General features: G+C 39.3%; 1 protein-coding gene and 2 pseudogenes across 1 annotated transcript; 1 reads left to right on the top strand and 2 right to left on the bottom strand.

The window, feature by feature from the left end:
* Positions 1 to 1,679: 1,679 nt before the first annotated feature.
* Positions 1,680 to 4,653, bottom strand: LOC135932304 (XK-related protein 8-like). Its single transcript, XM_065469736.1, has 3 exons — positions 4,346 to 4,653; positions 3,635 to 3,867; positions 1,680 to 2,410 (listed from the first exon to the last, which is right to left on the bottom strand). Exons 1-3 carry the CDS (start codon positions 4,651 to 4,653, stop codon positions 1,680 to 1,682), a joined length of 1,272 nt encoding a protein of 423 aa, XP_065325808.1.
* A 2,097-nt stretch (positions 4,654 to 6,750) lies between these two features.
* LOC135932276 (XK-related protein 8-like) lies at positions 6,751 to 12,793 on the bottom strand (annotated as a pseudogene).
* A 1,377-nt stretch (positions 12,794 to 14,170) lies between these two features.
* On the top strand, positions 14,171 to 18,860 carry LOC135932257 (interferon-induced very large GTPase 1-like; annotated as a pseudogene).
* The last annotated feature ends 4,239 nt before the right edge of the window (positions 18,861 to 23,099 follow it).

Genomic DNA, 23,099 nt, shown 5'->3' with positions numbered 1-23,099 from the left:
CACAACATATTTAGTATAAATACAACTTACAACTTTCAAAAGATTTTCATTGGAGTTCTTCATAAGAATTGTTGCAGTGTAGAAAGAACAAGTTTTGTTTCTAATGTAAGATTAATCCATATGAAAAACATCTCAGTTGTATTCAGACAGACCACACAGATCATTTCCTAAAGTTTTTAAGGTAATAAGGCTATTTTCTGTCATAAAATTTCATGTGTGATATATTTTCTTTCTTTATTTGTAACAAATAAGAAACTTGTTTGATTTAACTAATTGTTGAAGCCTGGGAGCTTTAGAGGTGAAAATGTGTCAGGGTAATAAGACGGGGAAGTACTTTTATGTCACAAAGGAGATTGTTGCCTCACTGATTGCTTCAGTTTGTCCATTTCCCATCAAAACCTTGTGGTAAGACTTGCTGACCAATTTATCAGAGGTGGGGCTTGGTCCAAACATAGAAATGATAAACATTTGGAGTCGATCCTCAGGAGTTTTTCAAAGGATTTTTACCCACCATGAGATGATGTAAAATTATGTAGAATTTTGTGTTGTGGTTATAACAGGAATGATTTTGCTTTGACACCAGGAGCAGACACAAGTTCATGTGAGGTTTGTGTCAGGAAAGAAAAACCAGAATAAAACCCTAATAAAGAAAGAAGCCTGCATCTAACACCAGCAGCCTCTCTGCACACACTCAGGCTGATACTAAGAACATAAAACTGATTATATGTAAGCAGCGCCTGAATTTTAAACAAGCATGAAATTAGGAGAGAGGCAAGTGTAATCAACTATTACAAATAAAATATCAAATATAAACATTTATAACAAAGAACCTTCATATGGTGTTTCTGACTATACCTTAAGCAAATTATTCATTAAAATGTGGCTTTAAACCCTGATAGCACGTTGATGGAAGACTGAGATGAGGCTGATCACTGCTGAAAACGCGCACTGAAAGAGCTGAAAACATCCAAAGCAGGTGAAATTGGAAGGCTCACATCAGAGTTTGACAAAAACATATCAATGTAAACAAAACATCTTGAGGGTTATATATCAAACAAATCTTGGTGCTAAGAAGTCTCAATAGGAGCACCTAAATTAATTAGATAGTTATCTTGGAACTTTAGAGTAAAATCTGCATAAAAACTTTTAAAAAAATCTGCTGTTTTTCATAATTAAAGACATCTTAAAAACTGAGTTAGATTTCAAATTCAATTAGTAATTTACACAATGACATGCAGACAGAAAAAACAAATTATATACATAGATTTTTTTTTTTAAACAGGAAATATCGTTGCTTCTTTTTCTGGAAGCTGAAATATTATTTATGAAATGTTTTGTGTATTTTAAATGATCATAAATGATTTTAATTAAAAATCATGACTATATTCTTTAAGACTGAAAAGCCACTGGAAACTCATGGAAGAACATGTCTTCACAGCCAAAGATAACTACTTCATACAAGCACATTACACACCTGAAGATTAAAGCTAGGGAAAACAGATATTGAATGGCATCTTTCAATGCTTTGTTAGACAGTAGAACCAGTTAATAGCGAGCAGAAATCATAAACTGGAGCAGACTGTATATGTGGTTAATCATGCAGAAGGTTAGAGTCCTTAATCTCACACAGCCCTGTGATGACTCGGTCTCTTTACAGCCTCCTGTGAAAGTGAAACAGGTTAGCAGTAGAAGCTCTCAGCCAGCTTCCTCATTCTTTTATTACAACATGGTTGTGGTGGTGGGGAGGGGGCTGCTTTGGCTGTAAACCTACATGCGTCCACTTCATCACCCACGTTTGGCTCATTTACAGGTTGCTGCTCTGTGCTGGTCCATTTAATCTTATTTTTGTCAAGGTTTGGATGGAAAAACTTATAATAAATAGCTTTAAGTATTAGACCAAGGATGTAAACTGCAACAACACAGGCAGCTGTGATTAAAGCGTGCATGGGCTCTATCACAAAATCAGGAGGATCTGTGCTCATCTTCCAGCACCACACAGCACAGAGGATGCAAATTTCAGTTAGTATATACCCGTGATAGAGCGCAGTCCTGTACCGCGTCTTCCCCTCCACCACACTAAACCAGTTAAAATACCAAATGAGGCCAACAGTAGCTCGATAAAGCCATTCTCCACAAGGACTTTCCATGAACTCCGTCTTGCATCGCCAAGCGAAGAAGAATAAAACCAGCCAAGAGCAGATGAAGTGGGTGAAGATGAAGCAGGGCAGCACAGAGGCGAAAAGAGCGAGGGCAGTGAGGCGAGAAGAGATGAGAACCAGGTTCCAGATGAAGTAGATGACTGATGAGGTTATTTGCTGCTTCTCCTTGTCAGGCAGGAAAGAGCGCAGCGAGCGATGGTAGGCTGTCACGCTAAAAGCGATAGCTGAAGCTGAACCAACAGCCTTCAACACTGAAGGGAACAAGAGACAGTGTCAGAATAATGTAAGAGCCTTGAATGTGTTTTAGAGTGAAGGCAAAATTATTTGATTGATTTATACTTTTTGATACTTATTCCTGATCAGTAACTGTGATATTTGTTACCAGTTTTGTTTAGGTTTGGATATGGGTGGTGTCAGGTGGATGATATAATGGGTTCTGGAGAGAGGATAGACTATGTTCCTATCTGGAGTTGCTCACAGTGACAGCCGGCGCTCAGGGGTGGATATATTCGTATCTCCTCTGGCTTGGTGACTTTCCATTGCGGTTTTCCAAAGTGGATAAGAGGGTTGCTTCCCTGTGCCTTCAGTTCAGGGAACAGGTGCTGACTGTTGCCTGCGTTCATGTGTCAAATAACAGTTCAGTGTACCTGACAATCTTGGAGTGTCTGGGCTGGTTGCTGGAAAGTACCCTGGACGGGAACTTTCTTGTCCTACTGGGGAACTTGAATGTTCACACAAGCAACGACATGAAATTAAAATCTGTAGAAGTGTTATTGGAAGGATCGACCGGTTCAACTTAGCACAATGTGCTGAAATCTCAGGTCGGCTATTGATTTTATAATCATGTCATCATATGGGACACACTAACATCATTGCTCTAGTCCAATCGTTTTCTCGCCCGCCTTCTTTGAGCCAATCAGCTTCCGCTTTGCACGGTTTAAATCTGTGTTCTGTGTCACTCTCCCTTTCAGACTCTCTTTCATGCAATCCACCTCCTCCCCTTATCCACCTCAGACACCTCAGCCAGACCTCTATGCAAGCCTCTGTCTTCACCATCATCACCATCTAGACTCCGGGGGGTCCTGTCCTAAATCCTATCACTGCTGGGACCCAGTTCTGCCATGATGGGTCATTGGAGTCTAATTACCAAATCCATTAATTTCTCTATCTCAAAAAATCATGTTAAATTCTTCCAAGAGATCTCGCCTTATTGAATTTACCCTTAAAAGCCTTAACTGACATTCCTATAGGTGTTTCTACTTCAGGACTTCAGCACTCACTTAAATAATTAAGAACACAGTGACTCTCACTGTTTTCTCAAACATACCAGACTATACATGAATGGAAAAAAAAATCCTGCACCTGCCATGTTTAAAAACATGGGTTCAGTTCAGTGAATTCAGTCCATTCTAGATGTAAAAATTTTTTTGACAGATTTCAAAAATACATTTTTGTATAAAAATGTAAAACTGCACCTGTCACAGGATCCAGGTGACCCTTCTGCAGAATGATGGTGAGCATGAGCGTGAGCTGAGGGGCGCTCTCTGAAAATGTCTCTATGATCCGTAACATGCTTAGATCGTGGGTCAAGGACACGGTAATGTCCTCAGTCTTAGGTTTCTGTTCTTCTGGTGTACTGGCACCTTTCTCAGGCTCAGGGAGCCTATTGTACATGCTTCGTACTGCCATTTCCAGGACTCCTGCATGCCTGAGAAAAAGAAAAATATGAAGCATAACCAGTCAGACCGAATCCTCCTTCTAGCTACACTGAGATGAATTTCTCTGGAACCATTCCTGCGAGCCAGCAGGTATTCATTGCGTGAAAAGGAGCAAATGAAACCAGTTTACCCACTTATGATGAAGGAAATAAAATGTGTCCTCAGTTTATCTTCTGAAACCAAGGAAACAGCGTATGTTTCTAATATTCTCATGTTCACAACAGTTGATTTGAACACAGAAATATTGCAAAAAAATAGGGAATGAAATAGATGATATAATGTGTAGATTACTTAATGCAGCAGACTATATACTATGTGCACCACTGTAGTGGAGTACAGTTCAGCTGCACAACACTTAATGGTTCAGCTTGTGTTTCCCATGAACTACTCTACAAAAAACTGCACCTGTCTAGAAACAGGCAAATAAAGCCTCAGCCTTTATACACATTATTATTGTTTTAATACTACCTGACATAAACTCCCAGCTGACAAACGTGCAGAACCGTGAGCTGCCTCTGGGTAGGCAGGCCTTCAACCTTTGTCTTCATCTTAAAATCGTCATAGCTGTACCAAAGCCAGCTGTAAGCTTGAGCCAGCAGTGTTGACCCCACAAGTAGCAGCAGCAGAACACCGAGGCAGGCATATGCCTTTTCTTGGTAGAAGATAATAGCGGCCCATATATCCAGCCCTATGTCAGTCAGAAACAAGGGCAGGCCCACACAAGTGATGAGAAAATCCCAGCAGGAGTATTTAGACTCACCCTGAGTGTCTGACATGTTCCCTGTCTCGCTGTCTGCTTCTAACACAGCTGCATCTTATAACTGACAGCTGATTATAACTCACATATAACCTGTGAATGACTGACAGTGAGAACCAAACTTTGGTTTAAAAAAAAACCTCCTACAAACTGATCCACCCATTTTTTTCAGTAGCGTCTTAAAGATGTATCGGTATATTTCATGCATGTAGACTCCTCCTACTGACAGGTTTCCCTCCAGCAATGCTGTGGTATTTCCATTGAGAAATCAGAAGAACTTAGTGTAAAAAAAAAAAAAAAAAGATCTGCAACTGATAACAGTCAGAGAGTTTTAACACACATCATCTGTTATAAATATTATTATGTTCACATTTAATAGAAATGCATTTAAATGCAAAATAAATGTTTAGATTTGAAAGTGCTGTACTTGTACTTTAATTGCAAAAGCCTGCAAGTATTGGCCCATTTTTTTAAAGGAAGTTGACCAAAATTGCATATAAAATCACGTCTGTGAAGGTTCTCAGTCATCCAGGTCATCGTAGTCAAAGGAGCTTGTAAAGAAAAGCGTCTGGACTTGTTTAAGTTGCTTGAAGACGTTTCACCTCTCATCCGAGAAGCTTCTTCAGTTCTAAGGTCAAATGGTGGGGAGTCCCAGATTTAAACCCAGTGGTGAGTTTCCCCCCAAAGAGGGACAAAAGGACCCCCTGATGATCCTCGAATCGCCTGAGCCAAGGTGTGAAAATGGGTGTGGGTCCCAATCAGCCAGGGTTTCGGGTGAGCTCATTATGAAACCTGGCCCCACCTTATCATGCAAATTCCTGAGGTCATACCCACCACGGAGGTTGTGGAGACTGTCAGAAAATGACTACAAGAAGACAGCTCCTTGGAAGACAGGACCAACTTCACACCCGATCAGATCTGCGCACTGTTAGACCTCTGCCTCACCACTACATATTTCAAGTACAACGAGGGTTTCTACAGACAAAAACATGGCTGCGCCATGGGCTCCCCCGTGTCACCTATTGTAGCCAACCTTTACATGGAGGAAGTGGAAAGAAAGGCTCTTGGCTCTTTCAAAGGAAGAGTACCCAGCCACTGGTACAGATATGTAGACGACACCTGGGTCAAAATCAAGACACAAGAAGTGGAATCCTTCACTGCGCACATTAACGCACATTAAAGTGTGTTTAATTTATAATAAAATTTGTCTCCTTTTGATTGGATTAATTTGCACACGTAACTGAAAGTGGCTGACAAAGCTTTAAACTATTGTTTCATATAGCTCTAAACCTAATATTATGTGTTTTTCAGGCATTTAAAAAATAAATAATTGACCACATAATCATAAATAACCCACTGCAGAATAGTCATATGTCATATAAGGATTTATTTCCATTAAAACTAATAATAATAATAATAATAATAATAATAATAATAACAATAATAATATTATATTCTTAGACAAAATAGACTTTATCCCAAAGTTGGGAATTTTGTTACAATAGATGAATAAATTAACATAAACACATCAAACAAACTTAAGTAGGCACTATGTGACATAAATATGTTTTGTAGCTTCATACACCTTTTTAAATCCAAGTTTGCTTAACATAAAAAAATACAACAATTACATTATTGATGGTAAAGGTCACCAACACTGGGAGTCAAACGGGAGGCATTGGCATCTTTTCACCATGTAGCAGCCTTAATGTATTTTAGATGCGTCGTGTTACATCCACATCAGTCTAAGCGATCTTGGCAAACGCTGTTGAAAAACAGTCTGACACTGAACCATGTATATTATTCAAAAATGTCAGTCTTATCCCATGTTTCAAACCTAAACCAGAATAAATCTGTATCAGGAGAGAGAGGTGCTCTATTGCTCAAGAAATCAAGATTTCAGGTCCATAGAGGCTCTCTTGGGATTTTAAGGCAACTCATTAATTCTGTAAAACAGAACATTTGTACTTGAGACTTGAGTTAAGTACAGTTTACAATAGTGCAACATCGTTAGAATATTGCATTGTTATAATTAAGATTTCTTTGAATTAATTTTAAACACTTCTCTTCTTCAGAAAAGATAATGCAGTGCAATAATATTTCAAAAAGATCTCTATAACTGTTTCAAACACGCATGTTATTGACTTTAAAGCCTGTCCTTTTAAAGGAAAACAAATGACTGCTGTCTAGAAATGCTTTGTTAGACGGTAGCACCACTTAATGAAGAGCAGAAAGTGCTTTTAAGAATCCGTCTCCAAACTAAGTTGAGTAATGCCTTGTGAGAATGTATCAGTGGTTGATTAGGAAGCAGGTGATCCACAATATCACACAGCCTTTATGATGTAGCTTTAAAAAGTAGCTGGTTTCATGACATCTGCATGACTCAGTCTCTTTGTAGCCTCCACATCCTGTGAATGTCAAATGATGCAGGTCATGAGTAGAAATTCTTGGCCAGCTTCCTCATTCTTTTATTGTAGTGTGCTGAGACTTCTGTTGTAGATCTCATCATGCGGAAGTCCACCTCATCTACAGATTGCTGCTCTGTGCTGACCCCGTTCAGCTCATCTCTGTCAAGGTTTGGGTGGAAGAACTTATAATAAATAAGTTTAAGTATTAGACCGAGGACGTAAACTGCAACAACACAGGCAGCTGTGATTAAAGCGTGCATGGGCTCTATCACAAAATCAGGAGGATCTGTGCTCATCTTCCAGCACCACACAGCACAGAGGATGCAAATATCAGTCAGTATATACCCGTGATAGAGCGCAGTCCTGTACCGCGTCTTCCCCTCGGCCACATTAAACCAGTCGAAATACCAAATGAGGGCAACAGTGGCTCGATAAAGCCATTCTCCACAAGGACTATCCATGAAGTTGGTCTTGGATCACCAAGCGAAGAAGAAGAAAATCAGCCAAGAGCAGATGAAGTGGGCGAAGATGAAGCAGGGCAGCACAGAGGCGAAAAGAGCGAGGGCAGTGAGGCGAGAAGAGATGAGAACCAGGTTCCAGATGAAGTAGATGACTGATGAGGTTATTTGCTGCTTCTCCTTGTCAGGCAGGAAGGAGCGCAGTGAGTGATGGTAGGTCGTCACGGTGAAGGCGATAGCCGAAGCCGAGCCGACGGCTTTTAGAACTGAGGGAGAACAAGAGGCAGCGTTAGAAAGTCCAGAAATGACTGAGAAATCTTGTTAAGCCGGTGATTCTGTATGAAGACGAAAAAATCTGGAAAGTATTCCAACCTGATCACCTCAGAATCACCAAACGTTTAATGTAAAATAACATTAGTGCATTTACTGAAGCCAGGGGGAAAATTCCAATAATGACAATATTACACGTGGTTAGAAGCCTTTAAAGGTTTTCCCTCAATGAATTATGCAAAGGAGATCAAAAATCCAAGGTACTAGTGGTCGTTTCTCTACATCAGAAACATAAACTGGTGTCACTCTGCTGTTGGAACTCTAATATATCAAATCAGATTGGTGCTCACAGTTGGTTGCAATAAATGTGTTTGACAAAAGGGAGATTTTGACTGCAGTTTGTGACACTTCACGTTGGTTTAAAACTGATTTTAAATGCTTAAATGTGTTTTTGACTATCTCCTGTACATAGGAGTATGGCACAACTGTAAACCTACCAAGACAAGGCCGTCCACCTAAACTCACAGGCCGAACAAGGAGAGCGCTGATCAGAAATGCAGCCAAGAGGCCCATGGTGACTCTGGACGAGCTGCAGAGATCTACAGCTCAGGTGGGGGAATCTGTCCATAGGACAACTATTAGTCGTGCCCTGCACAAAGTTGGCCTTTATGGAAGAGTGGCAAGAAGAAAGCCATTGTTAACAGAAAACCATAAGAAGTCCCGTTTGCAGTTTGCCACAAGCCATGTGGGGGACACAGCAAACATGTGGAAGAAGGTGCTCTGGTCAGATGAAGCCAAAATGGAACTTTTTGGCCAAAGTGCAAAACGCTATGTGTGGCAGAAAACTAACAATGCACATCACTCTGAACATACCATCCCCACTGTCAAATATGGTGGTGGCAGCATCATGCTCTGGGGGTGCTTCTCTTCAGCAGGGACAGGGAAGCTGGTCAGAGTTGATGGGAAGATGGATGGAGCCAAATACAGGGCAATCTTGGAAGAAAACCTCTTGGAGTCTGCAAAAGACTTTAGACTAGGGCGGAGGTTCACCTTCCAGCAGGACAACAACCCTAAATATAAAGCCAGGGCAACAATGGAATGGTTTAATACAAAACATATCCATGTGTGAGAATGGCCCAGTCAAAGTCCAGATCTAAATCCAATCGAGAATCTGTGGCAAGATCTGAAAACTTCTGTTCAAACGCTCTCCATCTAATCTGACTGAGCTGGAGCTGTTTTGTAAAGAAGAATGGGCAAGGATTTCAGTCTGTAGATGTGCAAATACCCTAAAAGACTGGCAGCTGTAATTGCAGCAAAAGGTGGTTCTACAAAGTATTGACTCAGGGGGCTGAATAATTACGCACACCCCACTTTGCAGTTATTTATTTGTAAAAAATGTTTGGAATCATGTATGATTTTCGTTCCACTTCTCACGTGTACACCACTTTGTATTGGTCTTTCACGTGGAATTCCAATCAAATTGATTCATGTTTGTGGCTGTAATGTGACAAAATGTGGAAAAGTTTAAAGGGGCCGAATACTTTTGCAAGCCAGTGTATACATGCATCGTCTTCCTAATGTAATTTACCCCCCCCCCCCCCCCCCCCCCATTGTTTTATAGGTTGACAGGAACTTTCTTTTATTCCCGCTGACAACTTCCCTTAGAATCGAAACTAAACCGAGCTGCACAAACCAGGAACGAGACAGGTATGTATGTTGAATATTATTTTTTCTTGTTTGCCTCTAAAACAGTGCTTGTCACTGTACGATCATAAAAGGCCAGTACAAGAGCTGTTACAGGCTTAAAGAGGAGTGACGATCAGCGAGTAGCACTATGGCTTCATGCCGTGACAGCCGACGCTTACATATTTTTTGCGCTCTTTTCTGGTAGTTCTTCTCCTTCAGATTCCTCCTTCGACTCACCTACTCTAAATCTGTGCCGAGTTTCATCTCAAACTATTCTAAGATTCCCGGCATCTACTGTTTTTTTAATGTTGTATTTACTTTCGTTTTGTTAAAAAGCACTGGCCTGGTTTCGAGTCTGATCTGTGTCCATTTGCTGCATGCTCCCCCCTCTCCCTCTCCACTTAACTGTCGGCCGAGAAGTTTGCTGAGAATCCCACATCAACTATCAAGGATGATTTTTAATACATTTAACATTCAATTGATTTTTTTTCTGATTCTAATTTAACAATTTTTAATATGACGTCATCATGTTCCATTAACTGCTGAATTTGAGGATAAGTGTTATCTAATTCTTCAAATATAATGAATATTATAATTGTTTAATTTTATTTATCTGAGCAGCTTCAGATGAAATTATACAGGCATGCAGAGTAGGTGAACAAAACAATCAATCGATTGAGATTTTGATGTCACCTATCAAGGATGATTTTTAATGAATTTTTGATATGCTGTTATCATGTTGCATTGAGCTTGTTGAATTTAAGCAGAATGTCCTTTAATCATGCAGTAGATTGAGAGAAAACTCACCTCTGATTATGATGAATGAGTTGAAAATGACTCCAAGATTCCCCACTGTGTTTTCAGTACATACACATACACATGTCTGTCAAGGCCCAATTGTGGAGGGGACCAGAGAAAACTCCAGAGTCCTACATTTTTATTATTTATTTATTTATTTATTTATTTATTTATTTATATTTTTATTTTATTCTATTTATTTATTTTTAGCAAAGTCACATACTAATTCAATATGAATTTTGTTTACCTTTGGCCAGCAGTTTCAAATTTCTTTCAGTGTCGCCTGCTCTGGGCCCTGGAATACAAACATTTTTGGTCCCTGATATCTCTGAATCCACATTTCTAAGAATAGAGTCTTGAGTAAGTATTTTTTTTTCCCCCGTGCTTTTTGTGTTGCAGAATAGAGAAAATTATTTTGTTGGTGGTGCACCGAGACTTCTATTTCGGGCTACAATTCCTTTTTACAGTCACCCTTTGAGACAAATTTCCCAGCTGCTTGGTCTCAGTGATAACATGATCATACTCTTTTCGCTCCACTCTTATGGTTTTGTTTCATTACACTTATGGTGGCACATGATTTAAGTCAGATTTCCATTCATCTCAGTTAATATAGCTTAATTTAACAAAAAGTCATCTCTAAGGAACTTCTAATAATTTCTTGGTCTTTTATTTCCTCCTTAGTTTGAGACAATGGGAGAAGTTAATTCATGCATGCCTTTAAAAAAAAAACTTACCATTTTCCCACAAGGTGCATACAAGGTGGAGAAACACAATAAAACAATTCAAAGGAGAGACATGGGATCTGCTTTTGGTTTGATCTAAACCCTAACTCTAACTTACAGATGAAAACATTAAGAATAAATATGATTCTAAAGATGAAAGAAAATACAGTTAGGTCCATAAATATTTGGACAGAGACAACCATTTCCTAGTTTCCACATTAACACAATAAATTTCAAAAGAAACAACTCAGTTGATGTGCAGACTTCTTGCTTTAATTTAGTGGGTTCAACATAAAGATTACATAAAAATGGGAGAAACTAAAGTGTTTTTAACACAATCCCTTCATTTGGAGGTCTCAAAAGTAATTGGACAAATTAAATAACTGAAAATTAAATTTTCATGTCTAATACTTGGTTGAAAACTGTTTGCTGACAATGACAGCCTGAAGTCTTGAATTCATGGACATGACTAAATGCTAGCTTTCTTCCTTTTTAATGCTCTGCCAGGCCTTTTACTGCTGCAGCTTTCAGTTGTTTGTTTGTAGCCTTTATGTCCAAAATTTATTCTTCAACCAGTGAAATGCATGCTCAGTTGGGTAAAGATCAGGTGACTGACTTGGTCATTCAAGAATATTCCACTTATTTGCTTTAATAAACTCCTGGGTTGTTTTGGGTCATTGTCCATCTGTATTATGAAACACTGCCCAATCAATTTGACTGCATTTAGTTGGATTTGAGCAGACAGTTTGTCTCTGAACACCTCATCCACAATTTATTTGGCTGCTTCTGTCATGTGTCACATTATCAATAAACACTAATGTCCCAGTGCTACTGGCAGCTATGCACGCCAACGCCATCCCACTGTCCACACACTTTTTTAAACTTTATTTTTGTTAGTTTAATTTAAGTAGCTTTTTTTTTTTTAACTTATATTAATATTCAGTTTTCCACTACTCTACACTGTTTTACTAATAAATATTAATCCATTCTTTAAACATGGGAACAAACCTGGAGTACTGGTATTTATAAAGCTCTTGTTTTATTGAGCACTCAAAGTGCTTTACACTTCATGGAGTGGTAACCCATTTAAACAGCACTTTATTTTATTCCATGCGTTATTGTCACTTACAGATTACTACATCAGGACCAATTTGGGGTTCAGCATGCTTTCCAAGTATGTTTTGGCATACAGACAGCCCAAGCCACATTTTATGTGTTCTAGGAGATCTCAAAGTTGAGTGGACAAGCTATGTAGTGAAAAGTCTTTTTTCATATACACTCACTAATCACTTAATTAGGTACACCTTGCTAGTGTTGGGTTGGACTGCCTTTGCCTTTAGAACTGCCTTAATTATTTATGACATGAATTCAACATAGTGCTGGCAACATTTCTTGGAGATGGAGATGGGGCGAATGTGGCTCAAGTGTACTAAGACTATTTTTATTGAACACCATATGAGAAGATCTTGGAGAAGCTCACGCTTTTGCAACGGGAAATAGATAGACCTGGTGACCAGTGATGGGCATTAAGAATGACTGCGAAATTGGTGCAGTTGTTCGCATTAACCCAAACAATCATCTCCCTCACTCATGCGGCTCTGGAACAACAAATTCTTGTCCCTGATAACAGGACTGTGTTTGGTCTCTCTGACCCTATCCTTCAAGGACACCTGTATTAGCTGAAGAACTGTTGACTTTTGCTTAATCAGGTGAAAGGACAGTCTCTCTTAAAGCTGAACACAGGATACACACGCACAGACACACACACACACACACACATACACTGACACAGACGCAGACTCACTCCCCTCCCCCATTTCAATTGCCTCTGAAGTTTGCCCCCCATCCGATGCAGACGGTGGGTCAGCTGGACCCGCGCAGAAATGCTGCGACCTGATGCTGCTGTCTACATTGGTTTACTCTAACCCTACTCACCCCTGTTGCTTGTCATGTGTTTTCATGGTGTTACGGTGTGAAGATTCATGTGCTTTTGAGTTTTTGTTTTCTGGTCTCATACTGATCTCCTATCAGAAGCTCAGTCTGAGTAGAGTTCCCTTTTTTTCTCCTCCTCTACCCTATTGTGTTGTACATTTAATTCTTTTTCTTTACGCTACCTGTTCTGACCTGTCTCCCCAATGTGATGTTTGTGTGATGTGTGTATGGCTGGATCATCCTCCTCCTCCATAAATGTAACAGCACAAATTGAGACTCATCAGACTAATCAATAATTTTCTTCTATTGGCCAGTTGTAGTAACCCTATGTTGTACACACACAGATGCTCTTTTTGCACACTTTTATTGGAACAAGTGGTTATTTTATTTACTGTTGCCTTCTGCTCGATCCAGTCTAGTCATTCTCATTTATCTTCTAGCATTAACAAAGCATTTTCTCAGATAGAACTGCTATTCACTCAACATTTTCTGCCCGGCAACCACTCTGTGTAAACCCTACAGATGGCTGTGTTGGATGGAAAATCCCAGTAAATCCTGAAACTTAGTTTGAACTTGGACAGGTTGGCTTGACCATTATCTGTAGTTAGTTGTGTGCACATACAGCTTTCCAGCATCAAAAAATTAACGTTCACATCTGTTTTCACCTCTTAAGCCCCCCCCTGTATTATATCACAACAATATTGGCATATTTGTAAAAAAAAAAATAGTGATATTAACAACAAACAAAAAGGGTCAAAGATTAACATGTGAATTTCACAGTGAAAGTTCAGGCATTGTAGAAAGTGACCAGATGTTTTGCAGAAACCTAAATAGCCTATTGATGCCCAGTTTCTTCCACAGAGCAGGCTGTTACATTCAATCTTTGACTTTTATACATGCCTGTAGTGTCACACGGCAGCAGAAGTAATAAGCACTAAATATAATTTCAGAAGGATGTGGGCATTTACACCTGTGAAACAGCAATGGTTACTATTTAAACAATAGTTCAGTTTCGATGTTGCATTGATGATTTTAATTTTATCATACTGTTGATTTAATCCAGCTGTGTATATGTCACTTTCTGGTTCATTTTTATGTTGCAGGTATCTCAGATGAGAACATGAGTGGAAACACAGAGAAGGTGGGAAAGCCCAAATATTTGTCACAAGAGCTTAGAGAATATTTAAGAATAGTCTCATTCTTTGACACTGTCAATTCTGAATGCATGATGTGTGTTATTTGCTTATTTATTACAGCCAGTGATGGAAGAAGACAGCCGGAACAAGTCATGTCAAATAGAAACCGAAACACTGCTTGACAGACTTCATCTTCAAGGCAAAATTCAACAAAAGTTGTCATCAGCAGATTTTCTTCAAATAGGTCCACCTGTGAAACAGCACCATGTAGAATCTGAGAAAGATCTACCTCACACTTTTCTCCATAGGCTGCTAATGTTAGACTACAGGGCCAGATATATTTCTGTAAGATCAAGCTGTGAGACCAAGGAGTTGTTCAAAGCCTCCTGCAGTGACTGGGATGTTTTTGTGAGCAGCAGTGTGGACACACAGAAGAAAGAGCAGGCTTCTGTTCATCCAATGGACGTTCAGATGGCAGTATTTCATTGCTCAGACAGCTTCCTGAAACAGATGATGATTACGAAGCTCTCTCAGTGTCAGTATGCCTTACCTTTGCTTGTTCCTGACCCAGTTACAAAGGAGATTCAGTTTCCTCTGTGGACTTTCAGAGAAATAACAAAAACCTGGAAGGTAACTCCAATTAAAGATGACTCTAAGATTGTCACCATGAAGAGTGTTCCAGTCTACAAAGCTGAAACACCCTTGGTGTCATTTTTCCGTCTGGGTTCTTTGTCAGTGTCTAAATCTCAGCTGATGAACACTTTGATCAACAACCGTCACGACACCTTCTTCCACAGAAACTCCTTAGGAAGCACCAAGTCTCGCTATTTGATGGATGGTGTGGCAGAGATTACCTGGTACTGCCCTGCTGGAAAACCTAATGATGACTTCAGTGACTGCATTGCCTTTTGTAATCTCCATGGTGATGCTCTGTTGACAGAAATACAGCGTGACATACTGATTGAAAAATCCTACATCAATGTTTTTCTTGTGGCATCTCTGCAAAGCAATGAAGAAATTCAATCACTCATATCATCTCTTTTTAAGTCACATAAGCCTCTCATTTGTCTCACTGTTGATGGCAGCTGTGATGCTGTTAAGACAAAAAAGGGAAAGTACACAATGGGCCTCAAAGACAAAAGCCAGTCAGATGTATCTGAACAGCTGAAAAAGATCATCAGAGAAGTTTTGTCTTCTCTCGATGGTCCCATCTTGAAACCATCCTTCCAGCTTGAAACCATGGCTGAGCTCTCTGGAATCAGAGTGGATGAAACTGACCCAGCCTGTCAAAGAGGGAAATCTGTTGCTGTGAAAATAATCAATCTGCTTAAAAAGGATAACATGGATGTCTCAAAGATCAAAGATGAATTTCTCCCTTGTCAAGGCCAACTGTGGCATCAGTGGAGCAAAATACACAGAGAAATGTTTCATCTCAGAGGAGACATTGAAATGGAGAAAAGTCAAAAGCAACAAGAGCTGATGAACATACGTCAGAAACAATGTGCTGCTTCCTGCAGTAAACTGATGCAGTTGTTTACTGGAAGTCTCTCATTAATGAGACAAAAACAAACAGACAGAGAGTATTTCCTAAAATGGACTCAGACCTTCATAGATGAGCTCTCCACTGATGATGTTTCTTCAATTCTCCAAAGTTATGATGAAAAGTGGTCTGAGGTCTTGGCTTTGAAGAACAAACCGGACAAATCATATCTGTTATTAAGAAAACAAACTGAACTTGAATACATATCGAAGAAACTTCAGTCTGCAACTTTTGGTTTGGAGCACATCTTCAGAGAAATGGGACAGATCTATGAAGCCCATAAAACAACACACAGAGAGAGCAGACACACTGACTGGTCTAAATACCCTGAGCTGGCTGCACAGCTGATGATATCAGGACACCCGATGGAGCTGATGGATGGTGTTGCAGGTCATGTGCCTTTAACATGGATCTCCAGTCTTTTAGAAGAAGTCATCAAGAAACTGGGGGACCAGAGAGTTTTTGTGTTGTCAGTTTTGGGCCTACAAAGCAGTGCAACATCAACAATGCTGAACACCATGTTTGGGCTGCAGTTTGCAGTGAGTGCTGGCAGGTGCACCAAAGGTGCCTTCATGCAGCTGCTCAAAGTATCAGAGGAGATGAAGAAAGACTTGAAGTTTGACTATGTTCTGGTGGTGGACACTGAAGGACTGCGTGCTCTTGAGGTAGAAGGTAACAATCTTCATCATGACAATGAACTGGCAACATTTGTTGTTGGTCTGGGAAACCTGACACTGATCAACATCTTTGGAGAGAATCCATCTGAGATGCAAGACATCCTGCAGATTGTTGTTCAGGCTTTCATGAGGATGAAGAAAGTTAAACTTTCTCCCAGTTGTGTTTTTGTTCACCAGAATGTCACAGATGTTGCAGCAGCAGAGAAAAACATGGATGGAAAGAGACGCCTGCAGGAAAAACTGGACCAGATGGCCAAACTAGCAGCTGAAGAGGAAGTTTATGATGCAGAGTGCTTCAGTGATGTCATTGAATTTGATGTTCAGAAAGATGTGAAATACTGTGCCCAGCTGTGGGAGGGCAGTCCACCCATGGCTCCTCCAAATCCAGGTTACAGTGAGAGCATCCAGGAAGTGAAGAACGCCATCCTCTCTAAAGCTTCAAAGTCTGCTGGAATCACTCTCTCACAGTTCAAAACAAACATTGAAGACCTGTGGACTGCACTGCTGAATGAAAATTTTGTTTTCAGTTTTAAAAACACACTTGAAATTGCAGTGTACAGAAAACTGGAAGTCCAGTATGGGAGCTGGACCTGGACCCTGAGGAGCAACATGTTGACCATTGAAAACCAACTTCATAACAGAATTGAAAATGGAAAACTTGATGAGGTTGAAAAATCTCATCTTTTTAAAGAAACAAGTAAAACATATGAAGGAGTCAGAAAAAAAATGACAAAGTACTTTGAGGATGACAAAGAGAGAGAAATGTTGGCTCAGTGGAGAGAACGATTTAAAATCAAAATGAAAGAATGTTATGATGAACAAGTGAACAGAGTAAAAATAAAACTGGATGGCATTATCCAGCAGAAGAAAGGCCGTAAAATGATGGATGACAAGAAATCAGAGTTTGAGAACAAACTTCTGCAGAAGAGCAAAGAGCTCGCTCAGAAACTGAAGGATAAGGCCAAAGATGAAGAAGAGCTTCAAAGACAGTTTAGCTCTGTTTGGAACAGCTGGGTTACTGAATTAACAGCAGGTATAAAACCTGTTGAAGACATCAACTTGAAAGAAGATCAGTTAACGATCCTTCAAGAACTTGGTTTTGAGCCAACTCTTATAGATGAATGTAAAACAAGTGGCAGATACAAGAATATATCAGAGGTGGGTCATCATTCATATTATATAAAGATACATAGACATAGGTCAATGATTAGAATGATTGGGGCCTACCACAAATATATTTCATTTGGCCCTTTCTCCCATGAAGAACAACAACAGATCAGATTGTTCATTAACAAAGCTGAAAAAGACTCACTTGATGCAATCAGAAGCAAACCTGTAGTTACAAGAGGCTACTCAACAACTTATTTGTATGAAATGGCCAATCATGTAACAATAGAATTGCAGAAATTTCTGTCAGAGAGGAAACACACCTTGACGAAGGAGTTTAGTGTTGATTTCTTGCTGTATGTGTTCTACAGAGCAGAGAGTTGGCTTTTAGAGTCCCAGGAAAAATTTGTAAAGAACAATGATGCAAAGGCCTATTTAGAAAGCAAGAAAATCCAGTATTACAGAGTCTTTAGAAGATTTTGTAAAGAAAACTCATCTGCAGTTGTGCTTGGATAACTGATCTGTGAGAAGCTGAAAGCATCCACTTTTGAGGCTGTCTGTAACAAGACTGCCATTGATCTCGCCGACAGGATGAGGTGTAATTTCCCAGCATTCAGTAGGAACAGACTGAACTTGGAGAAACATGTTTTGATGTCACTCGCTAAGAAAGAAAAGTTTGATGATTTCATCACATACATTGGAAATCCAAGGAGACAAACAGAAGCTTTCATTAAAGCAGAAGTGCAGAAATACATCTACATTGGTCACAAAGATGAAGCTGTGAATATACTCAAGAAAAATGTTGATGACATCGAAACAAGTGTGACTCAGGCTTTATTTACTGCAACACAAAAGGTCCAAAATCAGAGAGGAGACACAGATATGTGGCTGAAGGAATTTTCTAATGTCCTAAAGGATGAGCTGACATTTGACAACATTTGTTCTGAAAACTTCAGTGACATAAAAGATTTTGACTTTCTCAAGGAAGAGATACAGAAACGATTTACATCCATCACTGAGAAGATGAGCAGCCTTTCACTGGATAAGCTGAAGAAATCCAGGCGGAAGCCTGAAGAAATCCTCATAGATCAGCTTTGTAACTGCTGCTGGGTAAAGTGTCGATTCTGTGCAGCTGTTTGTACCAACACCATGAAAGATCACAGTCCTAATGACCATCAAACTCCTTTTCATCGACCTGATGGGATAAATAGGATATTACTATAGAAAAACTGAAGAGCTCAGCGTCATTTTCTGCACAACACTTGCCATTCCCTACAAACAGTAAAAAACTGTTGGTCCACTGTATGATACCTGGAGAATCACTCCCGATGGGGCTAACCTGGCATATTGTAAATGGTTTGTTTGTCAATTTCAAACGCAACTGGAAAATAACTATGGGAAAAAGTTCAAGGGCAAAGCAGCGATTCTAGATCAATGGAAAGTCATATCTAAAGAAGAAGCCATTAAAAATCTGGATGAAATGTTTAAATGAGCCAAAGAAACTGCAAATCTGCTGAAAATGATGATACTTGTTTTCACCTAATAACTCGTGAATCCAGCTGTGACAGTCTGATTTTGTTTGAGAAAAAGAAAATTCTATTAATTATTAACATGAAGAAGATGTTATGAGTGACTGTAAGTTAATTCACCAAAAATACAAATTGAAAAATAGAAGTCACATTCTCAGTGTTGCGTCCATCTAGGCTTTCAGAGTGTTTTCCAGATAAATAAATTTTTAACCTAATTTTGTTAATTAGCATATCATTTACCTGTTTATAACAAAGATTTTTTGTTTATCAAATAGTCAAAAAATGTGAGGAAACTAAACTAATGATTTAAATCTTTTTCCGTGTCCTGTTTTTAATGTATTTCATGACAAGTGTTAACACTCTTCGATCATTAATTTCAAACATTGCATCTGAAACCACAACAAAAACCTCATCTTTTGTAATTTAGTGGTGAAATTTTCAATGTAATTTGATTCAATGTTTAAGTTAAAGTTTATTCTCACAGATATATGATTTGAGATCTGTTTGACTAATTTCATCTAAACTTGTTAAATCCACACTGAATTTTGTTTAACTCGACTTTTATTTCATCTCAGCTCTTTTTTTGTCTCAGCACTGGAATGATTTTTTTATTCTTTGTTTGCATTTGCAAATGTTTAGCATATTTAGTCAAGTGAAAAAAGACAGCTGTCAACAGTTTGAACACCTTTTTGTTTTCTATGTCTTAAATAATAAAATAGTTTATGCTACATCTCTTCGAATTGCTTGATTTTTTTTCATTGTGTACAACATTGAATGCAGAATAGTCCATCTAATTGTCAAAATCTGCTAACCTTATATTTCATAAATTGCACTGACATGGAGCAGCCACACATTCATCAACAACTGATAAAAAAAACAGATGAAACAAACCTGACAGTTCTCTGCCAAACTAACTGGCTGTTTGTGTGATCAGATTTGTAAATTTGCAAATAAGTTTCAGTTACCTTCTTTTCATGTGTGACTTTTGCTACACTTCTGCAACGGTGGATCAGCAAATGTGTGTGAAGAGTTGTTTGTAAATAAGTTAAGTCAGTGCATTAGGCCTGAGCTCAGGCTAACAAACTCAGGCATTCTCTCAGGCTGTACCTGTACCATAAATTACAGAGTACTTACCACTAGATGGCGTAGTACTCAGACTACAATGGATTTATCATGTGCTTGCTGTAAGTTTGTGTTAATGGGTTTTTTTAGTGGCTGTCACAAGTAATTCATATTGGAGCTGCATAAACTGAAACAGTTAACTAAAAAACTCACTCTGTGAGTGTCTCACAGGATCTGATCTCTAACTAGAAGCCAGAGAGATGTGCTTTAAACTCACTGTTTAACCTTAACACAATGCGTTCAAAATCACTTTGAACTTTCACAGCTCTGCTCACCATACAGCTGCAACAGCACAAATGGCAGGCTGGAAAATACTCAAATATGGTTCCAGTAAAAATGTCAAAGTATTTCCTTTGTTACATCACGTTGTGAAATGTGAATTAGCAGTTAAACTGTGTAAAAATCCCAGGAGCAGCCTGCACAGCACAGGCTGGACCCTTTAATATGCTTCAGGCAGCTCACTGGAAGGTCGGTGATTCCTCTGTGACCTTCTCATCTTGACCCTTTGAAACTTCTGCCCTGATCCCAAACATCCACAAACTAAAACCTGTGCACATTTTGCTTCTTTTACAGGAACACAGTACTGACACTTTAATATATAATGTAAACACACTGACCACAAAAAGAAGGAAAATTAAGGGAAATGAGAGAATTAAAAGGGAAAACGAGCACATGAGACCAGCATATGGATGATATAGTATGAGCTGATCATGTTTACTTAATTAGTTGTTTCCTTACTTTTTCCACACTAAGCAGCTGAAAGATCTGAGATTTTCTGAGTTCTTTGTATATTTATGCATTTGCAGACTCCTCCAAAGACACATGCACGTGTGTGCATTCACACACGGACAACTTCAACCCTCAAATACAGTATAAGGTTACATAGTTAATATGTGTTAAATTACATGTTAACACCTACAACCAAAATGGTTTTATCAACATTTATGTTTTATTTCTTTCACTTTCTGTATTTTTGCTGCTTCTTTGTCAGTACCTCGTTAATACTGTTGGATTTGTATTGTGATTGTCATTTATGCTTTGAAATATCTACTCATATATGCTTAGAGTTTTATGACCAGTTGTAGATTGGTAGAGGTTTTGATCCTTAATAGTCTGCAAACTTTGTGTGCATTCCAGAGCACTCTGGCATGCACACACAACTTAAGGTCAGGAGAGAGGTTATATCTGCTCTTACTGATTTATGGTATAGGAGGACACCTACTCTGTATCTGGTTAAGCATAAGAGCCTTTTTGCTTAGATGGACCGGTAGACTCCTGCCACCAGCTTGGGGAGTCTTCACAGGTTCACATTCTTGCGCGCACACACACACACACACACACACATATACACACACACACACACACACACACACACACACACACACACGCACACACACACACACACACTTACACATACTTACACAACGCACAGGCAAGGTACTCTTTGTGTGTATGTATACGTCATATGTTAATGACCCTATGCATATTCATGTAACCGCAATAAAAGGAGTGCTATGGGGAACCTGGCTGAGAGTCCGACGGAGACCAAGTGGGCGGAACAACACCTGGCTCCGGTCCGGTCTCCCTCATGCATGAGTAACACAATGAACTTTGCCTACTTGGTGTTCAATGCTTTTGTGTAGTTAAATTGTCTCGTTCCAACGGTGGGCCTGTGCTAGACAGACCGAACAAATACCTTCATACTTATTTCACACCTCCTACATCACCACTATTGTGTAAGAAAAAGATGCTCACAAAATGGTATAGAAATGGGAATTTAAAAAGCACACACACACAAATGTTGAAAGGCCATTCAATGTTCTAGCTTTAAAATGACCATTTAAAAATTTTTTATACTGGTTTAATACTGTCATATATTTTAGGGAGGCAGACCCATTCATTAGCATTAGCAAACCCATCTCTTTGTTAACCCATCACTATTTCATACAAGCATGTAACAAGTGAGGCATTTTAAATGCTTCATTAGAGGAAAGCACAAGTTAATACAGAGAAAAGTGTTTTCTGTAAATTTATCCCCAGATAAACCTGAGTAACATCATAAGATATTCTATCTGTGGTTAATCAAGCAGCAGGTCAGAGTCATCAGTCCTACACAGCCTTGTGACCTACATGACTCAGTCTCTTTCTAATCTCCACGTCCTGTGGATGTTGTTAGGGGTTCAATGTTGAGAGAGGAATCCATAAATAACCACAGATCCGGTCCGGTGTGCAATTAGACGACATTTTAATGAATACACATGTGTGAGTCCGACCGCTGTGCAGATTTCAGCGTCGAACTGAACTTACAATCATTAGACAAAGGTTTTATAGGGTTAAGATAGTACAGCCCCCTCTTTTGCAAAACAGACACAATACAGCTCACGTCAGCCTAAACCACAAAATGTTCCTGCTAACTTTTAACATATTTTAAAATACATCATGTCTCATCTCCATCCTGGTGTCGCACCATGAGCGCCTCCTTATCTCCCCGGACATCAGGTGCACTTCCTGTAAGCATCAGACAATACGCCGGCACAATTTGCACTTGCAGCAAAAATACATCTTCACTTCTGCCCTACCAAAATAGATCTACTATGGTGTGTATGTGTGTGTGCGTACACGTGCGGGGGCGCGTGCATGCTGTGTACTGCGTACGTGTCATGACCTCTCTCACTATAGGTGTCTGTATGTGTATGTCTCGTCTATCTGTGCGTGCAGAGTTTGCATCTGCTTTCTGAACCTTAGTTGACCTCAACTTAGGCAACCAGGCTAAGGCCATCCTGTGTGTAATGATCTTGACTTATATGTAAAATATATAAAACACCTGTTTCAATCTAACACAACTACTTAAAGCTTAACTCAAAGATAAATGCATAATAAACACCCTACTCCTTGGCTTGCACTCACTCTGCTTTCGGTTTCACTTCTGCAAAAGCACGCCGTTTCCTGTCAGCCTGCAACTCAGTTTTCTCACCCACTGAAGACTATGTGTAAGAATATAAAAACATTCAAAAACCTTTAAATTATAGATTCAACTGATTATAACTGAACCTGTAATAAAGACTAATATAATACCAATA

Source organism: Pelmatolapia mariae, linkage group LG22 (genome assembly GCF_036321145.2).
Source record: "Pelmatolapia mariae isolate MD_Pm_ZW linkage group LG22, Pm_UMD_F_2, whole genome shotgun sequence".
Classification (NCBI taxonomy): domain Eukaryota; kingdom Metazoa; phylum Chordata; class Actinopteri; order Cichliformes; family Cichlidae; genus Pelmatolapia; species Pelmatolapia mariae.
This window is presented reverse-complemented; position numbering and strand designations above follow the sequence as displayed.

Excerpts from the sequence above, each read along its gene's own strand:
- LOC135932304 (XM_065469736.1), bottom strand. The coding sequence starts at position 4,653 with ATGTCAGACACTCAGGGTGAGTCTAAATACTCCTGCTGGGATTTTCTC. Across the intron at positions 3,868-4,345 it reads CAGCTGGGAGTTTATGTCAG|GCATGCAGGAGTCCTGGAAA; the intron begins GTAGTATTAAAA and ends TCTTTTTCTCAG. Across the intron at positions 2,411-3,634 it reads TCACCTGGATCCTGTGACAG|TGTTGAAGGCTGTTGGTTCA; the intron begins GTGCAGTTTTAC and ends TGTTCCCTTCAG.